Genomic DNA, 25,076 nt, shown 5'->3' with positions numbered 1-25,076 from the left:
AGCTTACAAGCAACAGCAGAAACTATAGCTTATAAGCTGGCCCAAATGATAGCGACTTACAGTGCCAGATACAGATAGTTCTTTCCTATGTTGGGTCCAAAATTCGGAATTGCTTTTGTATTTTACTTTTTTTCTATGGGGCGCACTCAACGCCTTGCTTATATAAATTCTATGGAGTCGCCGACTCACTCAAAACCGGTTTCCATAAATAGACATATAATAAATGTTCTCCAGCAATTTCAATTAGTTTTAATACCCAGTACCCAAAAAAATACTATAAAAGGCATAATCAACTCAGCGAGTTCGTGTGTGACAGATACCTTTATGAAGAGAGATTACTTAATATACATAATTTGCATTGGCTTAAAATATCGGATATTTTTATCGAACTTCTAAAAAGCGTTAAAATACAACGCTTCCAATTGCAAGTATATAAAAATAATAAATAAATAATAATAAACAATAATAAATATTAAGTAATATTAATAAATATTAATAAATAATAAATAAATAATAAAAAAATAATAAATAAATAATAATAGAAATATATTTGCACACAAATTTTGCACTGAATTTAAAACTGATAAAAATGTTTAGTTTAAATGCGCCTTTTTTTAATTGTCAAAAACTATTTATTTTAATTTTTTAAATCTATATTTATTTCTTTGATTTTATTTATCTTTTTCTAGTTAGATTCTTACATTTTGTATCGTTTTTACATTTATCTTTTAGTTCAATTAAATATTTTGTATGTTTTATTGAATACAAACTTTATTTTCTACTTTCTATCAATCTCTTCTATATCATTAGCTTATTTTAAACATTTCTTCTAACCTTCTAAATGAAATTTAATACGCATTTATATTCGGGCTTTAAATAAATTGTATTTGTTATGCTATATAGAGTCCTGCTCAGTTTTCCAATCTCTTCCTAGTCCCATATTAATTATTCTTATTTTATTCTTGATTCCATTGAGAATTTTATTGCTGAAATGAAGGGTATCTGTTAGTCGGTCGTCTGCAGCACAAGTAGCTTAAGCTATTTTTATTTGTTAGCTGGCTTAAAACAATAACCTACTAACTGACGTCAAGGCAGCAGCATTTGGGAATTTTAACGATTTTGCACTCGGCGAATGCACGCAGCGCAAAATGAATTGCGTTAAGAGCTGCAGCTGCAGCGAAATTTATCAATATGTTTTATCTAAATTGCAGGACTAACAAGCAGATACGCGAGATAATAGACAAATTACTTGGAACTAACAGTTTCTGGTTGCAACTTAACTGATGCCCCAAAGAAAGTTGTCGCTGCGAAAAACGCTGCGTGTGACTTGCAACTTGTGGCTGCAACTGCAACAACAATAGATGTATCTATCTGTAGCATGTGTGTAAGGTGGCCGCTGCTGTGTGCGTCGCTAGAAAAATGAAGATGTACAGATTTGAGCAGGCGCACAGAGTCGGCCAACAGGCGGCTGGCCTAGACTGGGGATGGCACAGAGTCGCATCTGCACACATACTTGTATAAACCCGTGTTCACTTGCATGTATCTGCATCTGCGAAATGTTGCAACTGCTGCCGGTTTGCGAAGCATGCAGCATGTTTAGTATACATATGCACAGATATATAGATACACAAGTGTGTGTGTGTGTGTGTGCTTGAAGTGAGGCTCGTCGCGCTGCTCTGCTCGCTGTTCTAGCTCAGCTGGTTTTCGCATTTAGTAGATGCGCCACACAAGATATGTGCGAAATGTATCTAGAACTCGTTTTCGACTGTATCTTGAGAGCTGCGCTTTGCCATGTGCTGTTCGCCCAGCCATTTGCAACATGCACACCACCAACCTTGGCTGTGTGTGTACGCATGTGTGTGTGTGTTCCCGTGTGTATAACCAACGAGATACATTTAGCTGATTACACTTGCAGATACATTATAAAATTACTCAAAATCAGCGAAGCGCACTGCATGGATGTGCAGTCCGTCCGTCTCTGTGTCTGTGTGTGTGTGTGTGTGTGTGTGTGGGTTTTATGTATTTACATTCATGTCATGGTTCAGCGCAGTTAACACACACACACACACACGTTCTTATTGCTCGGAAACAAGTAAGAGTGCTCTAGTCGAGAGTGCCCAAACAAAATATACCCTGTAAAGAGCTCCTACATAACACATGCAAACCTTTGCTGCATCTGCGCTGAGCTACACCCTGTCCAAAACTGATTGTTTCTTTTTATATTGAATTGAATTGCACGCTTGCCAAATTGGTTGGCTCTAGCTCTTATATTCTTCGAGATATGCTCGAAAAATGGGGTTGACAATCGATATTTATCGACATATTGAATTTCGTGGATATGCGCAGAAAGTAAGCTTTGATATTGGCTTTGATAGATTTTGCATATCAAATAGTTTTTCGCATTTCAAGAAATCGAGAACATGTAAAACTCGTTGCCCTACTTGTGTGTGTGTGTGTTTTTTTTATTGCGACAGGGTATTACATGATATAATGAAATGTATCTCGGGTTGGCAGCTGTACGCAAAGCTTTTAAATTTGCCTATTAGATTGCGCAAAGTGGTTTTGAAAATTTGATTTTAACCAAACTAATTGCTTTAGCCCGGCTCGCTCGGACGCAGCGAGCCCTTTGTTGGCCAATTGAATTATGCGGCCTGTTTTTGCACTTAGCAAGCATCAGATGCAGCTTCAGCCTGTGGCCGCAACGTCACATGCGTGGCATGCGTTCTGTTGTCGAGCTGCAACCTATGCGAACTGCCGCAACTTGTTGGCCTGGCCAATACAACCATTTCAACTAGTTGCTGCCCGCCGCCTGCTGTCGCTTGCTGGGCGCCTGCTCCGACTAGATACAATAGTAAAAGTGTGCTCGCTGACTGAGTGAATGCTCGAGTGAGTGGATGAGTATGAGTGTGTGTTTGTGTGTGAGTGTGAGTGAGTGCCTTGGCAAAACTGGTAGTACTCGTGCATTGTACGTGGGGCACGTTGCAATGCCGGCCGGCCGGCAGGCCGGCCTGTAATTTATGGTCATGCAAAAGAGCGACTCGCCTAGATACGACAGCGTGGGCTGTGGGCTGTTGGCTCTGGGCTCGGGGATCTGGCTATTCGGGTGGCAGCACTTCGCTAAAAGTTTACAATTCGCATTCGTTTTTATTGTCATCACGTCTTGTCCTCCTTTGGTGCATTTTGCTTTTATTTTTTGATATTTTTTTTTGCATTGTCGGCCATTGCACCGCTCGGCCGCCTCCAGGCCACAGGGCCTGCATTCGCATGTCTTTTTCATATGCAATTTGCATGACTGTATTTTTGTTTTCTCGTTTCGTTTTGTCTTCCTGCATTTGCGCTCGTCGTTGGCTTTGTCCCTGACAGTTACAACTTTCTGACGCATGATTTGTTGAAAGGCCTTTCGTTTTTTATAAATAGCAGACGGAATCTGGGACATTGTAGGTGCTCGCTCGAAAAAAAAGAAAAGCTGACAAAAAAGAAAAGCTGACAAAAAAGCGGAAAAGCCATGCACATAAAGCGCAAATATGCCTAAGTACTTTGCTGTTTAACAAAACTGACCAAGACAAAGCTGAAGTCTTTTTTGGGCGGCTCGTTTGAGTAAATTTGTAATTAAGCGAAAAGTCAAATGGTTTACAAAGGCCACAAAAATATTTATTAAAGGTTGAATAGATGTGTTCATTTATTGTGAAAATTACACAAAATTACACACAGTATATATATACTTAGTATGTGTATTTATTCAACTTACTTTTCATACATTATTTTATTCTTCCCATTCTCCAAACTTTTGGCCTCGTTCCATTTCTTAAATATCATCTTTCTATGCGATTTTTATGAACTCAAGAATAGCTTATCGCTTTTGTTGTTTATTTTGTTAGATATATTTATAAAGTTGATATCGCAACGGTTTTGCTTTATTATTATTTTTCCTTATTATACAAATCAAATAGTAGATACGATTGTGTGTTAGGGAAAATCAGCATTGGGAAAACCCATAGTCAAGCACTCATATTTGCAGCATTCGCTTCTTGTTTATAATTTGTAAGATAAGGAAAATATTAATAAGCTATTAATTTAATTTGTTATCACCTCCTTTAATGTTTAAGGTTCGGATGTACAAGAAGAAAGTTAAGCTTAATTCCAGCCCACATATTTAAAATCTCATATCGAACTATATCTTATCTCTATTTATAAAACTGTGCGTCGTGATTGACTGACTGACTGACTGACTGACTGATTGGTGATCAACGGAAAGCCCAGACCGTCAGAGCTGGGAAGCTGAAATTTTCACTGTAGTTACGTTATGTGATGAAGGTGCACGTTAAGACGGGGTTTCCAGTAATTCCACCCGCACGTGTGGAAAAATCGCGAAAAATATTTATATGCAACTTTTTGCTTACTATCCGATCGACCTCAAACTCATTTTCAAAGATCTTTGTGAGAAATTATCTTGGGCGACAAATGCGGGTCAAAGGTTTAATAAACGAAAGTTTATTCTTCAGCTTCTCAGATTCTCTTCAGCTTCTCAGATTCTCACCGCAAGACTAACATGGACGGTAACCGATTCCATCATTTGGTTCATTATTCGATGCACTTAAAGCATTTATTTAAATAGAAGTGGGGATCAAGATGGATAGATTTCCACTTTGCACGGACGTGTAATTAGTGGAAAGGTAATATCTAAAATTGTTAGCACAAAAGGTTCCACGGGAAAGGCCAGGCAATACACGGGCTTTTCCATTTATATATATATCTAATACATTTGCACATATCTAATACATGTGGGCAACTTTCGAGCTAGGTTTTTGTATACCTTTTTGGCTTTCAGAACTGGGTCATCAACATTATCGAGTCACGGCCCAAAAGCGGCACTCACACAGAATTTTACACTTACACAAGTCTTTTGAGACAAGCGAAAAAAATTTAATAATCTTTACGACCACAACTACGAATTATTTTCATTATTATTATCGTCGCGACTGCTGCTGCTGCTGCTGCTGCTGCTGTGTGTGGTAGATGGTTTTGGGCGGGGGCAGAGGCAGGGGGAGTGACCCAACAATGGCCGATAAAAATCGCTGGCACAATGAAAGCAGCGACGCTGGCGACGCTGACGACGACGACGACGACGTCGACGACGCCGCCCGGTGCGGCTGTTAACCTTGAGGTCTATGACTCACTGAGTCAGCCGCTAGGGGGCGCTGCTTTCTTTTCCAAGTGCTAAAAGATGATTGTGTGCTCCACATTGCGGGAAGGAAGGTCAGCGGAATGCTTGCGGCTCTGATCGGGCGCGACCTTTCACTTTGGGAAAGTACAAGGCGCGCCAAAAATAATTTATTGTAAATCGAACATCGGAACGTGGAATTGATGGGGGCCCATGGAAAATCGTGATTTTCATAAATGAATTGTTGGCGACATGTCTGACGAAAAGAAAGCAACGTCATTGGCATCTTCTAAACGGCCTGGGTTGCTGGACCCATCCGACGATGGGTCACGGCGTTTACAAATGACAAACTCTTTCAAATTTATGACCACGAAAACGAACTCGAAGATGAACAGAAACACGTCCTAACGATTGTGGCTCTTTTGTTTGCCAAAGACTAGAGAAAGGCTCTGCTGCTGCATTGTGTCGTGCCGAAGACTAAACCAGCTTTTCATCTTCCCTCTCTCTCTCTCTTTACTCTCTTGCAGAATTTCTTCAGATTGAATCGCCTGAGAAAACTGGGCCTGAGTGACAATGAAATTGGACGCCTGCCGCCGGACATACAAAACTTTGAAAATCTCGTGGAGCTCGATGTTTCACGTAACGGTAAGTCAAGCACAACACCACACAACACAACATATAAAACATGCAACAAGTGCCGGATAATTATTATTGACATTGATGGGTTGCCGTTTTTGCCTTGGGAAAGCTCAGGATGCGCTCGAAACGAAACGCTGGCACGCGCCTATCCATTTAGTTGACTGACAGACAGCAGGGGGATTTTGTCATACAAATTGAGTCACTTAATGCCTGACATAAAACAATTGCACATCAGCTCTAATTGTGTCTGAAGGAGCACGCTCTCTGTCTCACTGTCTGCTTGCAAGTGAGTCAAAATCTTGTGGGTTGGCTTTCACCCGCATTGTTATTGTTGTCAGGCAACAGTCACAATAATTCTCAGTAACCCACTCGAACTTTGCCCTATTATACGCTCATAGTATTGCACTTGTCCTGCAGTAGATCTCCTCTAGTACTTAACTGGAAATTGACTTGGCTGTCAGTTACGATTTGTTGTTACTTTTGAACAACTTGCATCAGCAAACAGACTTGTTTAGCCAGAAAAAAGTTATGTTTTTTCCGTTCTCGCAACTCTTCGGTGCAATATTGCACGCACGCAGCGGACTGTCAGACAGGCGAGTCGCGTAGTCCGAGAACCGTATACCCCGCACATATTTGTTTTCTGCTTAAGCAAGCATAAATCCGTAAACACCAATCAGTAATTGGAGTCAAGTGCAGTGCGCACAGCAGCGCGTATTAAAAATAAAACAAATATGTATTCTCTTATATATATGTACGTGCACACAGCTATATACATGGAAGTTTTGACAAACGAGCAGGTTAGAGCATGTTTTCCAAATACCCTGTAGCATATTTTTGAGAAAACTTAACCCAATTTTCACAACTCAAATGTTTTAAAGAGCGACTTCTTTATGCTGTAGGGTTTATTGGATAGCATAGAAAAATAGTTAATAAAATTCATGTTTTATGTTATATTCACATGTTATTTTAGTTCATTGTATGTTGAATATCATCAATCCCCTTTTTGCATACAGGGTATTTGGAAAATGAAACCAAAGCTTGTTTCCATTGAAGACTTGTTCATTCATTCATTTAATTCAAGCAGTCAGGGCCGGACTTGACTCTTTTTTTGGGCTTTTAAACAATAAATTACCGAAATAATCAATCAGACAAATTTGTATAGTTTCAAGTGTTATTTTCTGTTTAAGGTCGATTATTTTAATTTTGTAAAAACATATTTTAGTATCGATCTTTAGGATACACCTCTTTTAATCTAGTCCGCTCCTGAACTCGGACCACAAAGACCGAAGTATTTTTGATGATGTTTGCTTACAACTTTGTGCGGCTTCCTATTTCCGTTTTGTCCACAAGGGGCTTAAACTGGGTAGAAGTATTGCACTGCCAGCTTGTCGGGTTGACTGCTTTTGCTGACCATGCAACATGCCGTGGTTGTTTATGCATATGACCCACAAATGTTCGGCAAACACACCCCAAGCAATTCAAGTGAATGTGCTCTTAAAGCTCGCCCGTCGTCGCCTGGTGCTGGAAATCTGAGCTCTGCGGGTCTAAGTGAAAGGCCCTCAGCGATAGAGATGTGAGCCACGGTAATTTTCACTAGACATGATCACAGCGATTTGTGGCCGACTATCAAACACACATATATATATATATATATATATATGGCTTTTAGATCAAAATTCAGTCGGGCGGCAGCTGGAAATGACTTTCACATTCAATTATCAATGCTGAAATTCAGTTTTTATAATTATTATTGCCAAAGCGATGTCGCTTAATGGCTTTAAACTTGTTTGGTAATAGGAAAAAGCGCAATTGGCAGGTGCGGCCGCACCTTGCTATATGCACCCACACGTGGCAGTAGGTATTTTTATACCCTCCGAATCGGTCGAAGCCAAACGAAATATTTCAGTTCGCAACTGTGGCGCATTTCGTTAAAATTAGTGCGCTTGATTTGTGTTGCTTTTGTGGCCATAACAATGGCTATGCCAGCAGCAGCGCAGCAGCAGCGCAGCAGCAGCGCAGCTGCAGCGATTGTGCAAGTGGATCGCAGGGAAACGAGCTGCCAGGCGCAGTACGCAAAAACACAGTATATTACGTATACGCCCGCTTGCACTTGACAAAAGAATTGGTCGACAGCGAAAACAAAAACGTGCAGTGCATTTGTAAGTGCGCCGCACAATGGGCCCAAACACAATTAAAGCAAACACAATTAAAAAAACTAGAATCTATTTAATAAAATAAAAAGCTATTTAATAAAATACAAGATTTTATTGAGAGATGTAAAAAGATGTAAGTTTTGTAGACATTAAAAATGATCGAATATTTATCGATTTATATTCGTAATTAAAGGCTGTTAAAAAACTTGACATAAACTTTTCGAAATGTTTGCTTTGCTTTTCATAAAAAAGACTAGCAGATCGATGAAATATATTGTTATTGGATAATAGTTCCAGTTCGATAACATTAAAAGATTGCAATATTGATTAATTTAATAATGTCACGAAATTTATTTATTCGTCAGGTTGGTTTTTTATACATGCTATGACTTTGACTATCATTTATTATAATTGCTATATAAACTTTAACTTTATACTTTCTTTCAATGAGTTGTTGAGTCCGCGGCTTTCTCTAAGTCCTCCCCGCTCAGCTTCACAAATCCGACTATCGATAATTCCTTATTTCAGATAATAAACATGTATCTCATACTTCTATCTTACACTACTCTCCATCTGTCTTTTGACAGCAAGGAACGTACTTTGTCAACATAAATACTAAGTTTACCATTAAAACGAACTGATTTCTATATTCTCTCAAGTTGTTCCACTGTGCAGCGCAATGGTTATACCAACATGGCTAGTAAAAACATTAATTTGTATAGCTGTTGCGGTACACGCGTGTGTTAGTGTGTGTGCATGCGGGTGTGTTTGCCATTTGCAGGTGCTGCGGACGCAGTCGTCGTCGTCGTCGTCGTTAGCAGCCGCGGGTTTGTACGAAACGTTAATCATTATGACAAGTTGACCTGTTTGCGAAACGTGCGCGAGAGGGCGCTTTTGTTACCTGCTACTCATTGCATTGCATTATGCCCTCGAATAGAGGGTATTATAATTTTGTCATGAAATGTGTGAAATGTTTAATGCTTAAAAGAAGAAGACAAGAAGTGCATATCAAACGCCAAAAGGTCATGTGTGTTTACCTGTTTCTATGCAAACTAGTCTCTCGCTTTTAAATTTATCGCTCTGAAACTATATCAATATCTACGTATGCAAGTTATACAATGCTCCTAAAATGTGAGACAAATCTTATCAATATCGGACTAATATATCAGATGGGTCGAATAGTTAGGTTTTGTAGGGAAAATGTTCTTGTTAGAGATGTCTCCATCAAATACTCTAACAAATGCGAGTTATTCTCATATATCTGCAAAGCCTTAATCCATATCATTCGGAAGGGTATTTTATCTTCGGCGTGTTAAAGATAATTGTACTTTCTCGTTTTGTTTTTGTTTTTCTGTTTTCCCAACGCCGCTAATTGTTTGTTTATTTGCGCGTTGTGTTTTCTATTTCTTAAATTTCGCAATTTGCTTTTGCTGCAGTTTGCGCTGTGTGAAGTTAGCTCGTGGCTTGTTTATTAATACATACTAATTTGTGCATTTATATGTATATGTATTTGAAAGTCGCTGCAGCCCCTCGACAAACAGAGTCTGTTTGAGGAAGTGAGAAAATCCGAGCTCAAATCAAGTATATACGAGAATATGCGGGAGTTTATTAAATGGACAGAATACTGTGGGAATTGGTTGTGAAATTCTATTATTGTCTGCTGCGCCATGGGAACAGCTTGACAACCGATTTCAGAATACCGAAAGAAAAAAAACTGCATCTTACAAAAAGACCAATTAAATGCCATTTGAAAGTCATGTACTAAGCCAGCGACGACATCCTCAACGGCCGGGCACGAAAAGCCAACGGAATCTGTGTCATCTTTTATTCTTTGCTGTTGCAATTGAGGCGTCAACTGGGTCAAAGTTAAGCTGTGCGCCGAGTGCACCGAAAGTCGTCGCGTCGCCTCATTCAAGTGGCTTTCGCAAGATTCTTGTTGTTGTTTTTTGCGCTGACAGCAGACACAAGTATTGTTAAAGTTGCTGGCTGCTTGAGTCTGAGGGCAAACAACAGGCAGGCACTAAGCTGCAGAAGGCCCTCGACTATAGATCAAAAGAGCTCGTTGGCGGTAGAAAGAACGAGAAAGAGGGAGCTTTTCGTAAGCACAATGCAAAATCAGGGCTGAGCTGTGGCTTGACTGGACCTAGGCCACACGTTATTACCGGCCATGACTTTGTTAAATGTTCACATACAGAATGTGCTGTTCCCCACAGGTATTATTTTTTGGCGTAGTCCGAAAGAAAAGACTGCTAACACATACACATGCACATGCCCATGGCGTGTGAGAACAGAAAATCAAAAATTGTTTAATTAATAGCATTAAACAAAAACTATATCAAGAAATCAGAAAAAATTGAAAAATCATTTCTACTCACATTGTACTTAGCCATAATAAATATGTACATACATATTTCAAATGTTTGCCCCCCAATTGACGTCACTGGGCGAGGGCAATTAAAAATAAAAACTAATCGACAGACGAACAATAATTTTGCATGCGGGAAACAAATCAAAAGCCAAAAGTACGACATGAACTGCCTACCAACACATCGAAAAAATGGCAAAAATGTGTCGGAAAAACTAAACTCAACGAAATGTTGGGAAAATTAGTTAACCAGACTAGTAAGATACCCTCATTTTCACTGTTGGTTGATTTCCAATGTCTGATAGAAAAGTTAAAAAACAGTTTAACACGCCAAATCGATGTTTTCTGCTAATCTGCGTGTTAAACATTTAACAGGAAGATAGAAGTGCCTACACCGAGAAATGTTTTAACTGGCAAAAAAAAGTAAAATTCATTTAAATACAATTGACACGAATAAGAAACTACCGTGCCATGTACCCTGCCATTTTGCTAAGCTACCAAATAAACAAGCTAAGTTGGCTATTTACACACTTTAAAGAATAAAAAGCAAAACAAAATTCAACTTTCTATCAAAATGCAACTGTACGTCAACTAGCTGTTACTTTGGGGGGGAGGACATGTAAAAAGGAACCTTTGAGGCTTAAAAGTCCTTTTCTCTTGTCGCATGAATAGCCAGCTTCCTGGTACATAAATGTTACCCGCAGTATATGTTCGCCCTTTTGGCAAAAAGGCAACCAAGTGAACTTGCAGCGGGAAAATCATATTGAAAAAACGGTTGCGGTCGGCTGGCAGGTGATGGCTTTTGCAAAGAGAATGAAACGGGAAAAACGTGGAAATTAAGCGAGTCGCGAGCTGAGCTTAATAAGCCCTCGCCAGCTGGTACAGGAATGATTGGCGCATCTTGCGGATTTGTATAAATTGAAAAAAATTTTAATTGATTGACAGCAAAACTTAATTTGTGTCGAACCTAAAGATTGACAAAGTGTACGAATATAAACTTCACATATTGTACTTTATCTAAGACTAAGACTAATAAAAACAGATGTTTTATGTGTTCTCTGTTTTCTGATTTGATGTTCGGATAAAACTGAGCTATGAATAAATATTTAGATATGTATTCAAATATGTGTGTAGTCTAAAGAGTTACAGCACACAGAAATATTGTAATGTAAACTTACAAAGTATTCCCTCCAATGTGTGTCTAGTAAAACAGCATAGATTAATTACCACAATTCTGGCGTTAGATTGAAGGTTTTTCAGACTTCATCCTAGCTGTGCTGCAAACGAAAGCAAAATGCAATTAAACTCGTAACTAGCTCAATTCTGGATAACTTTGTCAGCCTGCGGCTCTCTAATCGCATGATGTATGCAACGCACGGCTGCTTTTAACTGTCACAATTTCTAGAAAAATGCAGCCAGATGTTCTTTTACAGAATGGCAATGGAAATCGTTTTTGCAAACATTCAAATATGATTTTTGCTAGCAGGAGCTGAGAGCACGGCTGAGAACATGGAACATGTTGTGCAATATTCGACAAGTAACAATATATGTTATATGTGTGCATAGATAAAAGTAAATTTATGTGCATACATATCTCAGGAGGGATAATAAAATACCAGTTGATTCATGTGTGCAAAGCTGTTTGATATTGGTTTCAACTGGTCCTGCCATGGCTCAAAGCTGAAGTTATAAAGCTATTATATAGATATTTTTATTTATATCGTTTACTTTTAATTTACATTTTATTTAAACCTGATTGAAGCCGTCTCTGACCCTGTAAAGTATATTTATTTCTCAAACAACATTAATCCGGATTGTACGCATATATGATTGCGTAAATTTGTAACGTAGGTCCTAATATTATTCTTTGTTTTCATGACATCAAGTTAAATTTACATCGATATCTTATTTGTTAACAAATCTTAGAGCTTAGGAGCTCTCGTATACTATAAGTCTCCCCCGTTCCCCCCAAAAGTTGTAGAAAACTAATGTTTTCTGGTATAGCGTTGGACTTTGGTATTAACAAACGTTTGGATTTTTTAAATTTTTTAATTTTATTCTGTGTTTAGTTAAATCTATTTTCCTAAGTTAAATCTATTTTCTATGGACACCTTGGCCAGACTGATCAACTTTTTGGGTTAAAAGTTATATTCTTTACTCGCAAAACACGAGGAATGAAAACTTTTTCATAATAGCCTCCGCTAGAGTATAATGAATAATAAGCAATTTAATATTTTGAATGAATCAACAAATTGATTAACTTTTCTGTCTGTCCGCTTTTTATGTATCTTTTTGCTGCTTATTGAAAGCGTTTTATGCTCGCTTGTTAAACACTTTAATTGTGTTAAATAGCACCTGTTGCAGCATGTCCTCGGCATTGTCGCGATGTAGCAGCGAGCTCTACAATTAAGAGCCATTTACTTAGCGCACTCCCTGAACGGCTTAGCCCGACTTTGGGTTGGTGACGTGCAGTCAGCCACTGGCAGCCGCTGCTCTCTATTATGAGCCGGGCCATAAAGCATCCAGAGGCAGCGGAAAGCCATTTCTATTTGCTCGCTGCCGTTGAGGGATTTGCTGGATGTGGATGCGAATGTGGCGGCGGATGCGGATGCGGATAATGCTTTCAACAGAAACAGAAAGCAAATTGCATGCAGACGAAGCGAATGACGCCGTTGCCATTGATGGGTATGTGGATAAGGACGAGAACGAGGTCGACTCCCATTCATTCAATAAAGTAAATGGCAGCGTGCCATAAAAGCAGTCATATATGGTGTTTTCTAAGTGAAGATTAGTGCAACTTAACCTGGCTGTGAAATTGAAAAGTCTGATGAAAGCTTTTCATTTGCCAGCCCCATCATCTTCATTAAGTGCAATATGCAAGTCATATTGAAAAGTGGGGCCAGTCCCACATTCCGCCTGCGTCTGCCCCTGCCCATGGTCTTCTGTGTGTTTGCCTTGATAAGTGACAGATCATTTCATTTCTCATAGCCGGCAATACAAACAAAACAACGCCGACGACAATATGCTCTTAAAATATTTGCTCGTTCAATGACATTGAAATTTGAATTTGCATGTGTGTGTGTCTGTCTCTTGCTTTTCATCTACAATGTTGACGTCGTCAACTGACGTTTCGCCTGGCCGAATTTTGGCAACGCCCAACAGCAGCCTCTTCGATCTCTTTTCGCTCGTTCGTCCCATTTGAATTGAAATTTATATGCTTTATAAATTCATGGGCTTGTCAGCCTTGTTCCTGTGTCGGTGTGTGTTTGCTATTTTCGCTATTTTAAGCTGCATGCATTGTCTTTTTTTCTGGTGCTCTATAAAAATGATGAAATATTTCATATTTTCGGCTCTCTACACAGAACTCGTGTGCTATATGTGTGTGTTCCGCTTGTTGCTATTCTCATTGCATAATTGCACAAATTGATTACATTTGGGGGCCGGCTCAAGCATTTCCTTTCATTTCCGTCCCACTAAATGAGTTCCCAACTGCCCTCCGCTCTCTCCCCTGCCCGCCCATCCGCTCTGCAACGGAAAGGTCAGTGAAACGTGCGCCGCTGGGCGACTGTGTCGCCCATCTAATGACCGCCAACTGTGCCGCACAGTTGAGCACAATTTGGCTGCAGCCCTACGGCCAAAATACAATCGAGGGAATATATAGAGCAGCCAGCCCATATAAGAGGCACATATGCTGCCAATAGCCCAAAGTGTGTGAGAGCTTGTGTGTGTTCGTTGTGTGTGTGTTTATGAGAAGCGTCTCGCTGCGTCCATTTGTCTACGGCTGTTGGGATCATTTTGAGTGTTTGGTGCCCTCTTGTTGATGGATCGACTGCTGTTTGATGCTGTTGGGCCTCGATTGTACTTGACTGTTTGCTGCTGGCTGATAGCTTCTGGCTGTTGCTATGCAGAAATACACAAAGACCCGAATAGTTAATTATAGCAATGCGTTCTAGAACCAATTGTCATTGGTTACTCGAGAGCGGCTCTAAATTCCCAAATATTCAACATTATCGTTAACTATTTTATCTTGCAAAAGGAATTCGATAAGTCCAAGCTCTACGAGCAGGAATCCTTAAGAACGCACTTTAATTTGACTTCGTCCTGAACATTTATTCTATTATATTACAATTTGTAAAAAGAAATCGGTAAAGCTAAAATACTCATTTATGACAAATGAAAAAGATTAAAATCAGAAAATGAAATATTTTATAAAAATTTGCATGATTTATTTTAGTTATTTTCGTTTTCAATGTTATATCTCATAAACATTCAAAGCAACAGAAAAATGTACTAATTTTTTTGTATTTTTAAACATTTAATGTTTAAATTGCATGCAAATCACAACAAAGTCAACAAATGTATTTATGAAAAAAACGTTTTATTTACAAATGTGCTTTCGCACACAGTTGTGTGTGTTCAAATATATTTTTAATTAAATTGCAGTCGGTAAACATTTAATCCGAAGCCAGCCCCGCAGGTGGGTGTTGGCAAGGGAGAGTGTGTACAATGCATCAAGCCATTTGAGTCCACACGTCATTCAATGCACATTTGCACAAATTTTTTTTGTATTCAATGGAGTATTGGGCGTCGCTCACTCACAAGGACTGGCCACTTCCGCGCAAAAAACCAGGTTCATTGTTCTGCTCTCTGCAATTCGAACATGTCCTGCTCGACTGGCAACTGTCCTGCTGTCGCTATTGTGTGGCGTAGAAGTAGTAGCCAAGCAGAGAGGTCCCACGAGTCGTATTAGTTACATCGAGTTATTATTCCCTGCATATACATATACGTATGTATATTGATGTGACTGTGTGTGTGTGTGTGTGCCGTGCTGTCTTGTGTGCAACTGGGTCAACGTAAACGTCGCGTCGCATCGCATTGTCAAAGGATTGCGCGCCCACCTGCCTGTTTACACTGCGGTGACCTTTTGTGCGAGGCAGGCTCCTGTGGCTTTTTGTGGGTGTGTTTCGCATAGACAAACAGCCACACACACAACCACTCACACTTGTTTGTGTATGTAAATGCTGACACCTACATAAACACACACACACACACACACATACATATATATAAAGATGTGTGTATATGAAAACTCCGGCTTTTGCGTGCGCATTTCCGCCTGGCAGTTGAAAATGTATTCGATCAACAAGTTTCTTTTGTCATTTTACGCTTCGTCTCGCTTTATCGATGTGGCGTGGCCACAGCAATAACAAAAGGGCAGAGCGAATAAGCCTATGTTAAATGAATTGAATAGAATCTGAACCAAATACCATATACATACCTCAACCCATGATTAAGCAGTGAAACCATTTATAAGCCCATGTGCTGAATAAGTCCGATTGTAGTTACAATCAAAAGAGAACATTGCAAATTTCAAAGTCTTTTGTTATCTCCCTGCACATGCGAAAAAATAGTTAAAAGGGAAGGGTTGGAGTCATATTAAGGGATAGAATCGTATATGTAAGCAAAGCTAAATGCTTTTGCATTAAATTGGCATAAAAACGAATAAGAAGAGTAGAAAAAAGGAAATGCGGAGTACAGGGTATCTCCTAGTCGAGCATTCTCGGCCGTGCAGTTTTTTGCGCAGCATTTGCCGCTCTCATTAAATATTTATAGATATTTTATAAATAATCATATATGGATATTAGGGACGTCCTTTAACGCAATTCATGCGTAAGCAATGCTTGCCAGGGAGGGTCAAAACAGAACTTGAATAATCGATAAAGCTGTTCGACGAAGATAACAATTATTGATGTATTGTTATTATATTTAATTGCAGATATACCCGACATTCCCGATGACATTAAGCATCTGCAGAGCCTGCAGGTGGCCGACTTCAGCTCGAATCCGATACCGAAACTGCCGTCGGGCTTTTCGCAGCTGAAGAACTTGACCGTGCTGGGCCTAAACGATATGTCGCTTACCACATTGCCCGCCGATTTTGGCAGTTTGACGCAGCTCGAGTCACTGGAGCTGCGCGAGAATCTGCTCAAGCATTTACCCGAAACGATAAGTCAGCTCACGAAGCTGAAGCGCCTGGATTTGGGCGACAACGAAATCGAGGATTTGCCACCATATCTGGGCTATTTGCCGGGCCTGCACGAGCTCTGGCTGGATCACAATCAGCTGCAGCGACTGCCCCCAGAGCTGGGCCTGTTGACCAAGCTAACCTATCTGGATGTGTCCGAAAATCGACTCGAGGAGCTGCCCAATGAGATTGGCGGCCTGGTTAGCCTCACCGATCTGGATCTGGCACAGAATCTGCTCGAGACTCTGCCCGATGGCATTGCCAAACTGAGCCGACTGACCATACTGAAACTGGACCAGAATCGCTTGCAGCGTCTGAACGATACGCTCGGCAAGTAAGTATAGCAAACGCATTCTGCGACGGGCTAGAAACTTATCTAAACTCTTGCAGCTGCGACAACATGCAGGAGCTTATATTGACGGAGAACTTCCTGTCCGAGCTGCCCGCTTCGATTGGCAGCATGAGCAAGCTGAGCAACCTGAATGTGGATCGCAATGCCTTGGAGTATTTGCCAATAGAGATTGGCCAGTGCAGCAATCTGGGCGTGCTCAGTCTGCGCGACAACAAGCTGAAGAAGCTGCCGCCCGAGCTGGGCAACTGCACGGTGCTGCATGTGCTCGATGTGAGCGGCAACCAGCTGCTCTATTTGCCCTATTCGCTGGTCAATCTGCAGCTGAAGGCGGTCTGGCTCTCAGAGAATCAATCCCAGCCGCTGCTCACCTTCCAGCCGGACACGGACGCTGAGACGGGCGAGCAGGTGCTCTCCTGCTACCTGTTGCCCCAGCAGGAATATCAGCCCATTGCGCCAGGTAAGTTTCTGGCAACTCGTAAATAGTAACTGGTAACTGGCAACTGATGACTGGAGCTTGAGATCGTGATTCGGCTGGCTGCTCATTGCTTTAGTCATGGGTCGAACATTTCAACATTGGCCAATAAATGTATAAGGCTGCTTATCTGTAGCTGGCATTCTTTCCACGGGCCATATCGTGGTGCAATATCTGCGCAATCTATGCTTGCGATAAGATAAGAGCCCGCAACACTTGTTTGATTGTCCCAACAAGAGCAATGAGCAACACTTGAGTCAACCGCTCTGAATATCCAGTAGAACAGGCTTTTCCAAATTCTACAATTTTATCATTATTTATTACTTTTTGTTATTTTTTTTGTAACCAAAAGTCTTTAACGTTATTTGGCTTTAAATTTCTTCACGCACTAAGCACCTTTTCCTTGATGTATTTCAAATATTTATATACCTATTTGTTTTTCTACGATTCCGTTTACTTTTTTTTATCCGCATTCACACCATGCGCTCTCTGTACTATACTGCACCTTCACTCAAATATCATAAAACAAAAAAAAAACACCAAAAGATTATCCACCCCAGACGCTTTATAGATCAAGCGAAAAGTTCGATTCGATGGATTTCTTCAGTTATCAACAGAAAGGTTTGCGTTGTCTGTTAATACTACTACAATAACAAAACGCTATTCATATAAAAAAAACCCCTTTAGATATAGTTGTCACTCAGAGCTATAAAGTAGAGTTGTGTTTCTTGCATGGGGCTAGGTTAAAATAATTTGTTTAGTATTTTATGTAACTATTTTCGACTTCTGTGTATTAATTGTGATAATTTACTTTTTATTTGTAAAAAAAAGGCGCTCTCTGAAATTTAAAATTACAATTTAAAACTCAGGAGAACCGATTTTAATTTGTTTTTAACTTTAAATTCTATTAAAACAAATTAAAATCAAAACAAAAGAAACTTTTAAGAATTTAATTCTTTCATATCGCGCTTGATGAAAATTAGATTTGTTTTCTGTAGATTTGGGGCTCCTAAAAACAAAATCGATTTTTCAATCAAAAATTTATTAAAAACTTTTTAAAATTTGGAATCGTTTTTGGCTATATTCATCATAAGTATTTTATCCATAGATCTAGAAGCAATAGCTTAATGTGGATAAATAAATCACATAGTAATCCGTCTAGCGGATATTCATTTAAATTGCTTAAATTTTTAAAAGACAAATTGTTAAAAAATTTTAAATTTGTCCAGATTTATCTTGTAACTAAATGATTATTTCCTTAACTATTCATCGAAATACCTTTTTAAAATTTGTAAACATTTTTTTTGTAGTAACCTAGCTTAGTAAAAATTTTTGAAGGTCATTTTGCTATTAGGGCTTAAATAAATATATTGAATACAAATATCGGTTTCTTCAAAAAAAAAAATATGAATGCAAGAAATTTGTTTGTATCTTTTTGTAAAAAAGTCGACATATACGAACTAAGATTGTTTGTAGTGTTGTTTATGTATTTAAAACTTAAAAGCATATAAAGCCGATTGTAATTCCTCTAAGTTATACATACCTTGAACACAACTCTACTAAATAGTGCGCTTCTTATAATCCATAAGCTATGCATGCTCTCACCTTATGCCTATTACCTTGAAAACTTGAAGCTTTGGCTTTGAGAACGCATTCCTCTAAGCTTTTGCCTCAAACTGAGACCAGGTCTTTGGTCAATGTTGTTTCTGTTAGAATGTTTGTATTTCGAAGTCTTTTGTTGTTTAGAGAAAACCAGTTTAGTGGCATTAAATGACGTCATATAAATCAGATAACAACACAATGTATGTGGAAGTCGGGCCGGGCCCGACTGCGAGCTGTAGCGCAGTGTTTTTGGGTGTACACCACACCCAACGGCAACAGTCGGAATGTGCGTGTGTTTGATTTGTTGTTTGATTTGATATTATTTGCTGTTTATGTTCCATTCATTTGACAGCCAGTCCGGAATCTGTTTTGCCTTGCCCTGTGTGCGTGTTTCCCATCACAGATCCCGTCGCTCAACACTTGAGACTCGAACGTTGGGTGCCTGGTTAATGCTACTGATTCTCGGCTCTGTTTCCCGATTCGGATTCCGATTCTGTTATTAAACAGCTGCCTGCTGTCAGTGGCAGCAGGCCAGATCAAAGCGTATTCCCTGCCGCACAGGCGCCTTCTTTGTTCCGACACTCATCCATTTGGCGGGGGGTGCTTCTCCGAGTGATGTCAACGTTAATGACGTCATGATCTGGCCTGAATGTAGACCAAGATCGACGGGCAGTCGTTAATGTATTCACGAGCAATCGTATGTATAACGCCGATACTTAATAATATTAATCGTCTTCTAAGAGCGCGCGCGACTCTAGACATTGTGTGTACGCCATTGATTAATGGCCTGTCAGACAGCTAGGCGAATAGTACAGTGAAGCGTGCTGTTTGACGAACGCACTGCCTGAAAACTTCAGCTTATGCATTACAACTAGAACCCTATACCAGGCTCCGATAATGTATAAGCCTTGCTTGTATTTTCTTGTATTTTTTGAAGCCTTAGTTTTTACTTATTTTTCCCTAATAGATCGCAAGTATATTATGTGTATTATAGTATTGATTATTATGCTAGTTAGTGCTAGTTACTTCGCCATAAATTATATTATTTTTATAAACTGAAACTCAAACATAAAATTGATATTAAAATTCAAAAATTGTGCTCTGCTGCAATCGAATGTAGTTTCAGTCTATAAAAATATGGTTTCACATGAATGCATGTATGTGTTGTGTCTGGTTTTGCGAGGTTTCACTGTAGCATTCACTAGTGTTAACTGGTATTATTCAACTTGTTGTTATTGTGGTTTCCGCTTTGTTGCGTAGTTTTTTTGTCCGAGTTCGCCTCTCGTTAGTTTGACATTCAATATAAATAATATTTTGTAACTGTTTTGAATCGAAAACCAGTTTTGAAGCAAACGCAAATAGCTGCTAAAAATACATTGATAATATCATCAGTTTTTTTTGTTTCTCTATTTCCAACTTGAGCATTATTTTCGTGAGTGCATCAGGCATTTTTCATGCAATTAACACACTTGCGTGAAAATGCGCAAGACCAGGCGGCGGCTCATCAATCGAGCGCCCATATGTATGTGGGTTACGCTTTTGGGGTCCAGAGTGCCATGTGCTGGCACTTAAAACGTTGCTCAAATTATCCAATTAGAGCTGCGACGGTCAAGACACGCAGTGACAATGCGAGGCGGCGCCCCTCGGCCCTATTATTGCCATTACAAGTCTCTTTTATTTACATAAATCTTCATATGAGCAAAGTTGCTCGAAGACCCGCCAAATTTACTCGGGTTAGCGGTAGACACACGCAGCATACCCCGCTGTGTGTTGTTGTTTTGTTTTTTTTTTTGGAAAATATATTATTCCGCGCTGAAAATCCGTAAAAATTGTAAGTTACGAGCTGACATTGGATGCAGCTACTTAAGCCGGGGCCAACTAGTACTTCCGTCATAAACAACGATTTAAATTTGTTTATTGGTCAGCAGCAACCCGAAACCCTACCGCCCCCCGCCCCGCCCCGCCACTACCACCCGGGGCTATGGCATGCAATTGCCAAGCGGGTTGCCCACATCTTGCAATTTTTATATTGTTTACGCTGAGTGGAAATTTATGGCACATATTCACACAAGCGCTTGATGGATTAGAGAGTGCCAGTGGCAGCGGGGCTGGGGCAATGTTTATGCCGCGGCCCCCAAAAAAAATATAGTTGCCTTATTGTTTTAGTTGGTTTTCTTTTGTTGCTGTTGCTGTTGCCGTATTTATTGATCTTACATAGCCAGAGCTACAGGTCGTTAAGCGGCTCGAATGTAAATATTTATAAACTATATCGACAGCTACTAACTGTAAGTGCATGCGCATGCCGTTTGCTAATCTTTCAATTAGTAAAACATCAATTAAATCATATTGTTAATGAACAAAACTTCTCCAATTTTGCCGCAGCACGCGATTTGGAATCTGACTCGGAGCCCTATGAGGAGCGCGAACCGTCACGCACCGTTGTCAAATTCTCGGAGGATGCCAGCCAGGAAAAGGATACGCCATTTGTGCGCCAGAACACGCCGCATCCCAAGGACCTGAAGGCCAAGGCGCAGAAACTCAAAGTGGAGCGCAGTCGACACGAAGAGAATGCCAATTTGGTGGCACTGCCCGAGGAGGTAAATGATACAAGAAGATCAAGTGAACGGGTTCAAGGGTCAAGCTTATGTGTCTACTTCAAATGCCCTTAATTGTTATAGAAAAAAATGTACAATTTCGGGCTTCAGCGGAGGCAGCTAGCTCTTGAATTCATTTCAAAACTTCTGACCTCTTTTTATGGCAATTCAATCAAATTTATTTTATTGGTATTTTATTATTATTAATGTATCTACTTAGCTTCACTTTTCTATTTTTCTTTAATATCTTATTGCATTTATATTCTGATTACAATAGAGTATAGGATTTATAGCATATATAAGGTATTATAAGCCCACATTAATAGTATTATTGGTATTATTGGTTCAATTCAGATTAAGTTATTATGCTTTTAAAATAACCACAGTATTATATCTATAAGTACGTTATATTCTCTTTTTAGTTACATATATGCTTTATTTTCTGCAGTCTATTAAATTTTCACGCAATTCTATAACTTTTCTCTGCTTTTTTTATATACCTATCTTATCCTAAATTTATTTTATGCAATTTTATTTTTTTAACAGAACGGCACCAAATCAGTCGTGACAGAAACCCCCGCCGAGGCACGCACCGTGGCCAATAGTCACCAACAGATAGTCGTGACGGCCACCAATAGCGCTACCACTGCGCAGCCAGTACAGAAACCTGCCACCGTGGTGAATTCCAAACCTGTAACGGTTGGTGTCATAACACCAACACCAACTGCAGCAGCGCCACAAACCGCACAGGGTGCCTCAGCAGCAGCGACGGCCAGAACCAACAGCGACAATACAACAGCAACAGTTGCTCAGGCGGCTGACGCTGCGGAACAGGAAGACGAATATGTAAGTAAATTTTTAAATGAATTATTAATAGAATACATTTTGAATAACAATTTTGACTGATGTTGCAGGAGACCGATCGCCGCGTGGGCTTCCAGGTGGAGGGTGAGGACGATGACTTTTACAAACGACCGCCCAAGCTGCACAGACGGTAAGTTTGATTAGCTAATGCATTGCGGAACGTGTTTTAAATCCAGTTATTTGCACCCTTAGCGATACGCCCCATCATTTGAAGAACAAGCGTGTGCAGCATTTGACCGATAAACAGGCCAACGAAATCTTGGCCAATGCTCTGGCCTCACAGGAGCGCGACTCGCCAGAGCCGCAGCAGTCGGTGGCCAAGGTGCAGTCGCCCATTGAGGAGAATGCCGATGCCGAGCTGCTCGAACAGCAGCAGGAACAACAGGAGCAGCTGCAGCAACAACAGCAACCATTTGACGCCTCGCTCTCCCCAATCCCAGCTCCAAAGGCTGAGCCAGCGACCACCGCAGCAGGTAATTTATGCAAAATCAGCTCTTCAGAGCTTTAACTATTTCAAAACGTTCTCTTAACTGCTCACAATGCGAAAGAGGGATGAGTTTCAGGGGACCTGCCCCTACGACCCACACATAATCAATAACCAATCGATACGGGTGTCTTGCAAAATATTGCAGCGTGTCTTACATTATGCATATGTGAAAGCCACCTTTAGCAGACACCCAGCGTCGCGTTGTCCGTTTATGGGAATTGTCTGGTTAAGGGAATGCAAATGAAAAGGGGCGTTCTCTGTTAAAATGGGTCTATTTACAGGACTACCAGCAAGTCGTTGCCTGACGGGCCATTGAGAAATTAATGCATAAAGTAACAAATCTTTTTTTAAGTGCATGCAAAGCTTTCAAAAAAGATAGTTTATCATTCGAATATAACGATCATAATTAGTTCCATTCATTACTTATTTTTACATTTCATTACATTGCACTAATACGAAGCAAATGCGTGATTATAATGAGAAAACTTTGACTTTAAAAGAAATGCTGCTAAAAATATAGATTACCCAAAAACAGAGTGCAAGCAAAAAACAAATATTTAGTAAGATTTGAAATTCAAAAAAAAAATATAATTGTATACAGTGTACTATGTACAGTGAAAACTGCCGTAACGAACATTACTATTAGGCTGACTTCCCTCTTGGGCGGACATATTCCTCCATTTCCCCACTGTCGCTGTCCGCCCAAGAGAGTTTTTACTGTATGTGTGCTGTCATATTATATGAGCAATCCATAAAATAGCTTATCATAAATGTCTGTCAATACTTAAAGTGTTTAAGGGTCTTTCACTGTAAGTTGATAAATATTATCTTTGTCGCTTGTATCTCAGAATCGAAGCACAAGGATATTATAACGTTGAATGTGAAAGACGGAAAGTAAAATGTTCGATTCCGCAAAGAGAACATATTCTCTCTTTTCTCCCTATTCATATTAATTGATCTCAGGGAGGACAAAAGTTAGACAGAACAAGTTTTCCATTCCTCCAAAATGGATTAAGTCGTAAAGTATCATAATATGAAATCTATTTCCTTTCAATCCAGAGTCCATATCACTCAGATTGTGCAAGAAAGATAGATAGAGTGGGAGATTTGCAGGCAGATATTCGAGAATTGTGACAAAGCTCATGTAAATGATATCTGAGGCATTTCAATTGTAAAAACTACAATTTCCATCCGTGTCTTACATGTCTTACAACAACTTAGGTCAGGTCTTTCTTCTAATATTTAATGAAGCGCGCTGATATCATCGGTTGAAGACTTGTTCGAGCAGCAATTCGACTTAATTGAAGCAACGAAAATTTAATTGTAGTGCGTGCTTATTAAAAGCGCGTTACCACAAAAAAAATAAGAGTTGGAGATGAAGAAAAAAAAGTGCGCAACAGGTAAACAAGCGCTAGAAATTTGGCCTAAAAATACATATACACGCAACGCCAATAATTACGGTCTGTACGGCGCGTAAAGCCTATATATAGGGCCCGGGGCCTATCAGTGTGCGCTATCTATTTGCTGCCTTGCAAAAGCTGATAAGCAAACAAGGGGAGGGGGTGGTGGAAGGGGGGGAAGATAACTCAGAAGAGAACTGAAGAGCGACAGCTCTAAAGAGCGCAACAAGTTGAGAAAGTTTAAATAAGAAATAAAATTAAATGAAACTGAAAACTGAAACTGAAATCAGCCGCCGCCGCCTCATTATGGCAATAGGCGAGTGGCTACCTGAGCAAGTGTGTGTGTGAGTACTCTAGAGAGAGAGGGTGAGAGAGAGAGAGGGGGAGAGTGAGAAGAGAGTGAGCGGGCGAGCGAGCGAGTGAGTGTGCAATTGCTGGCAGTCTGCCTCTGGGTCTGGGTCTCGACACTTTGCCCATTTGCCGCTGACTTTAGTCATTTTTTAGTAACGCTTGCGTTTTGTCAACATCGCGAGAGCGCGCGCTACGTTTGTCGCGTTCGTCTTGAGTTTTTAAACAAATAGCATTTACTATTATTTGTTTATTATTATTAACGCCTGCTGACTAGACACACACACACACACATGCACACGCACGCACTTGAGAGCCCGCAACAATAGCAACAATAACATTGAATACAAACTTTTCACATACCTTGACTTAGTCAGAGGCCCGAAAAAAAGTAACAAAAGCAACAGCAACAGCAAAAAGACGCAGTTGTGTGTTAAATGTCTACTTATTTTCATTTTTATTTCTTTAAAAAGTGTGCAAATTGTTATTGCTATTGCGAGGCGCCAGGCAGGCCAACTGTCTGCCCCCCGGCTAGTCTCGCATTACGCATACGCAGCGTTTGCCATTGTGTTGGCCCAAATTGCATTTCAAGTGCAAATATGAAAGTGTGGCAG

General features: G+C 40.0%; 1 protein-coding gene across 19 annotated transcripts in view; it reads left to right on the top strand.

The window, feature by feature from the left end:
- Nucleotides 1-25,076, top strand: part of scrib (scribble) — a 72,980-nt gene that overhangs the window by 7,191 nt on the left and 40,713 nt on the right. For 17 of the 19 annotated variants that reach the window (XR_010437610.1, XR_010437611.1, XR_010437608.1 and 14 more), the window contains exons 3-10: nt 5,689-5,806; nt 16,095-16,677; nt 16,734-17,152; nt 17,714-17,788; nt 21,152-21,366; nt 21,910-22,209; nt 22,278-22,357; nt 22,420-22,700. Coding sequence is in view for 15 of the 19 variants with exons in the window: in XM_064694566.1 (XP_064550636.1) it covers nt 5,689-5,806; nt 16,095-16,677; nt 16,734-17,152; nt 17,714-17,788; nt 21,152-21,366; nt 21,910-22,209; nt 22,278-22,357; nt 22,420-22,700 (2,071 nt within the window). In the remaining 4 variants the exon portion in view is untranslated. The remainder of the gene's footprint in view (nt 1-5,688; nt 5,807-16,094; nt 16,678-16,733; nt 17,153-17,713; nt 17,789-21,151; nt 21,367-21,909; nt 22,210-22,277; nt 22,358-22,419; nt 22,701-25,076) is intronic. The other 2 variants (XM_064694569.1, XM_064694580.1) reach the window with 1 other exon arrangement.

The sequence above is a fragment of the Drosophila montana genome, unplaced genomic scaffold, assembly GCF_035044405.1.
Source record: "Drosophila montana isolate Dmon_TW-CO22-7 unplaced genomic scaffold, ASM3504440v1 contig_3733_1, whole genome shotgun sequence".
Lineage (NCBI taxonomy): Eukaryota > Metazoa > Arthropoda > Insecta > Diptera > Drosophilidae > Drosophila > Drosophila montana.
The sequence above is the reverse complement of the archived record's forward strand: the minus strand, read 5'-3'. Positions and strand labels throughout refer to the sequence as shown.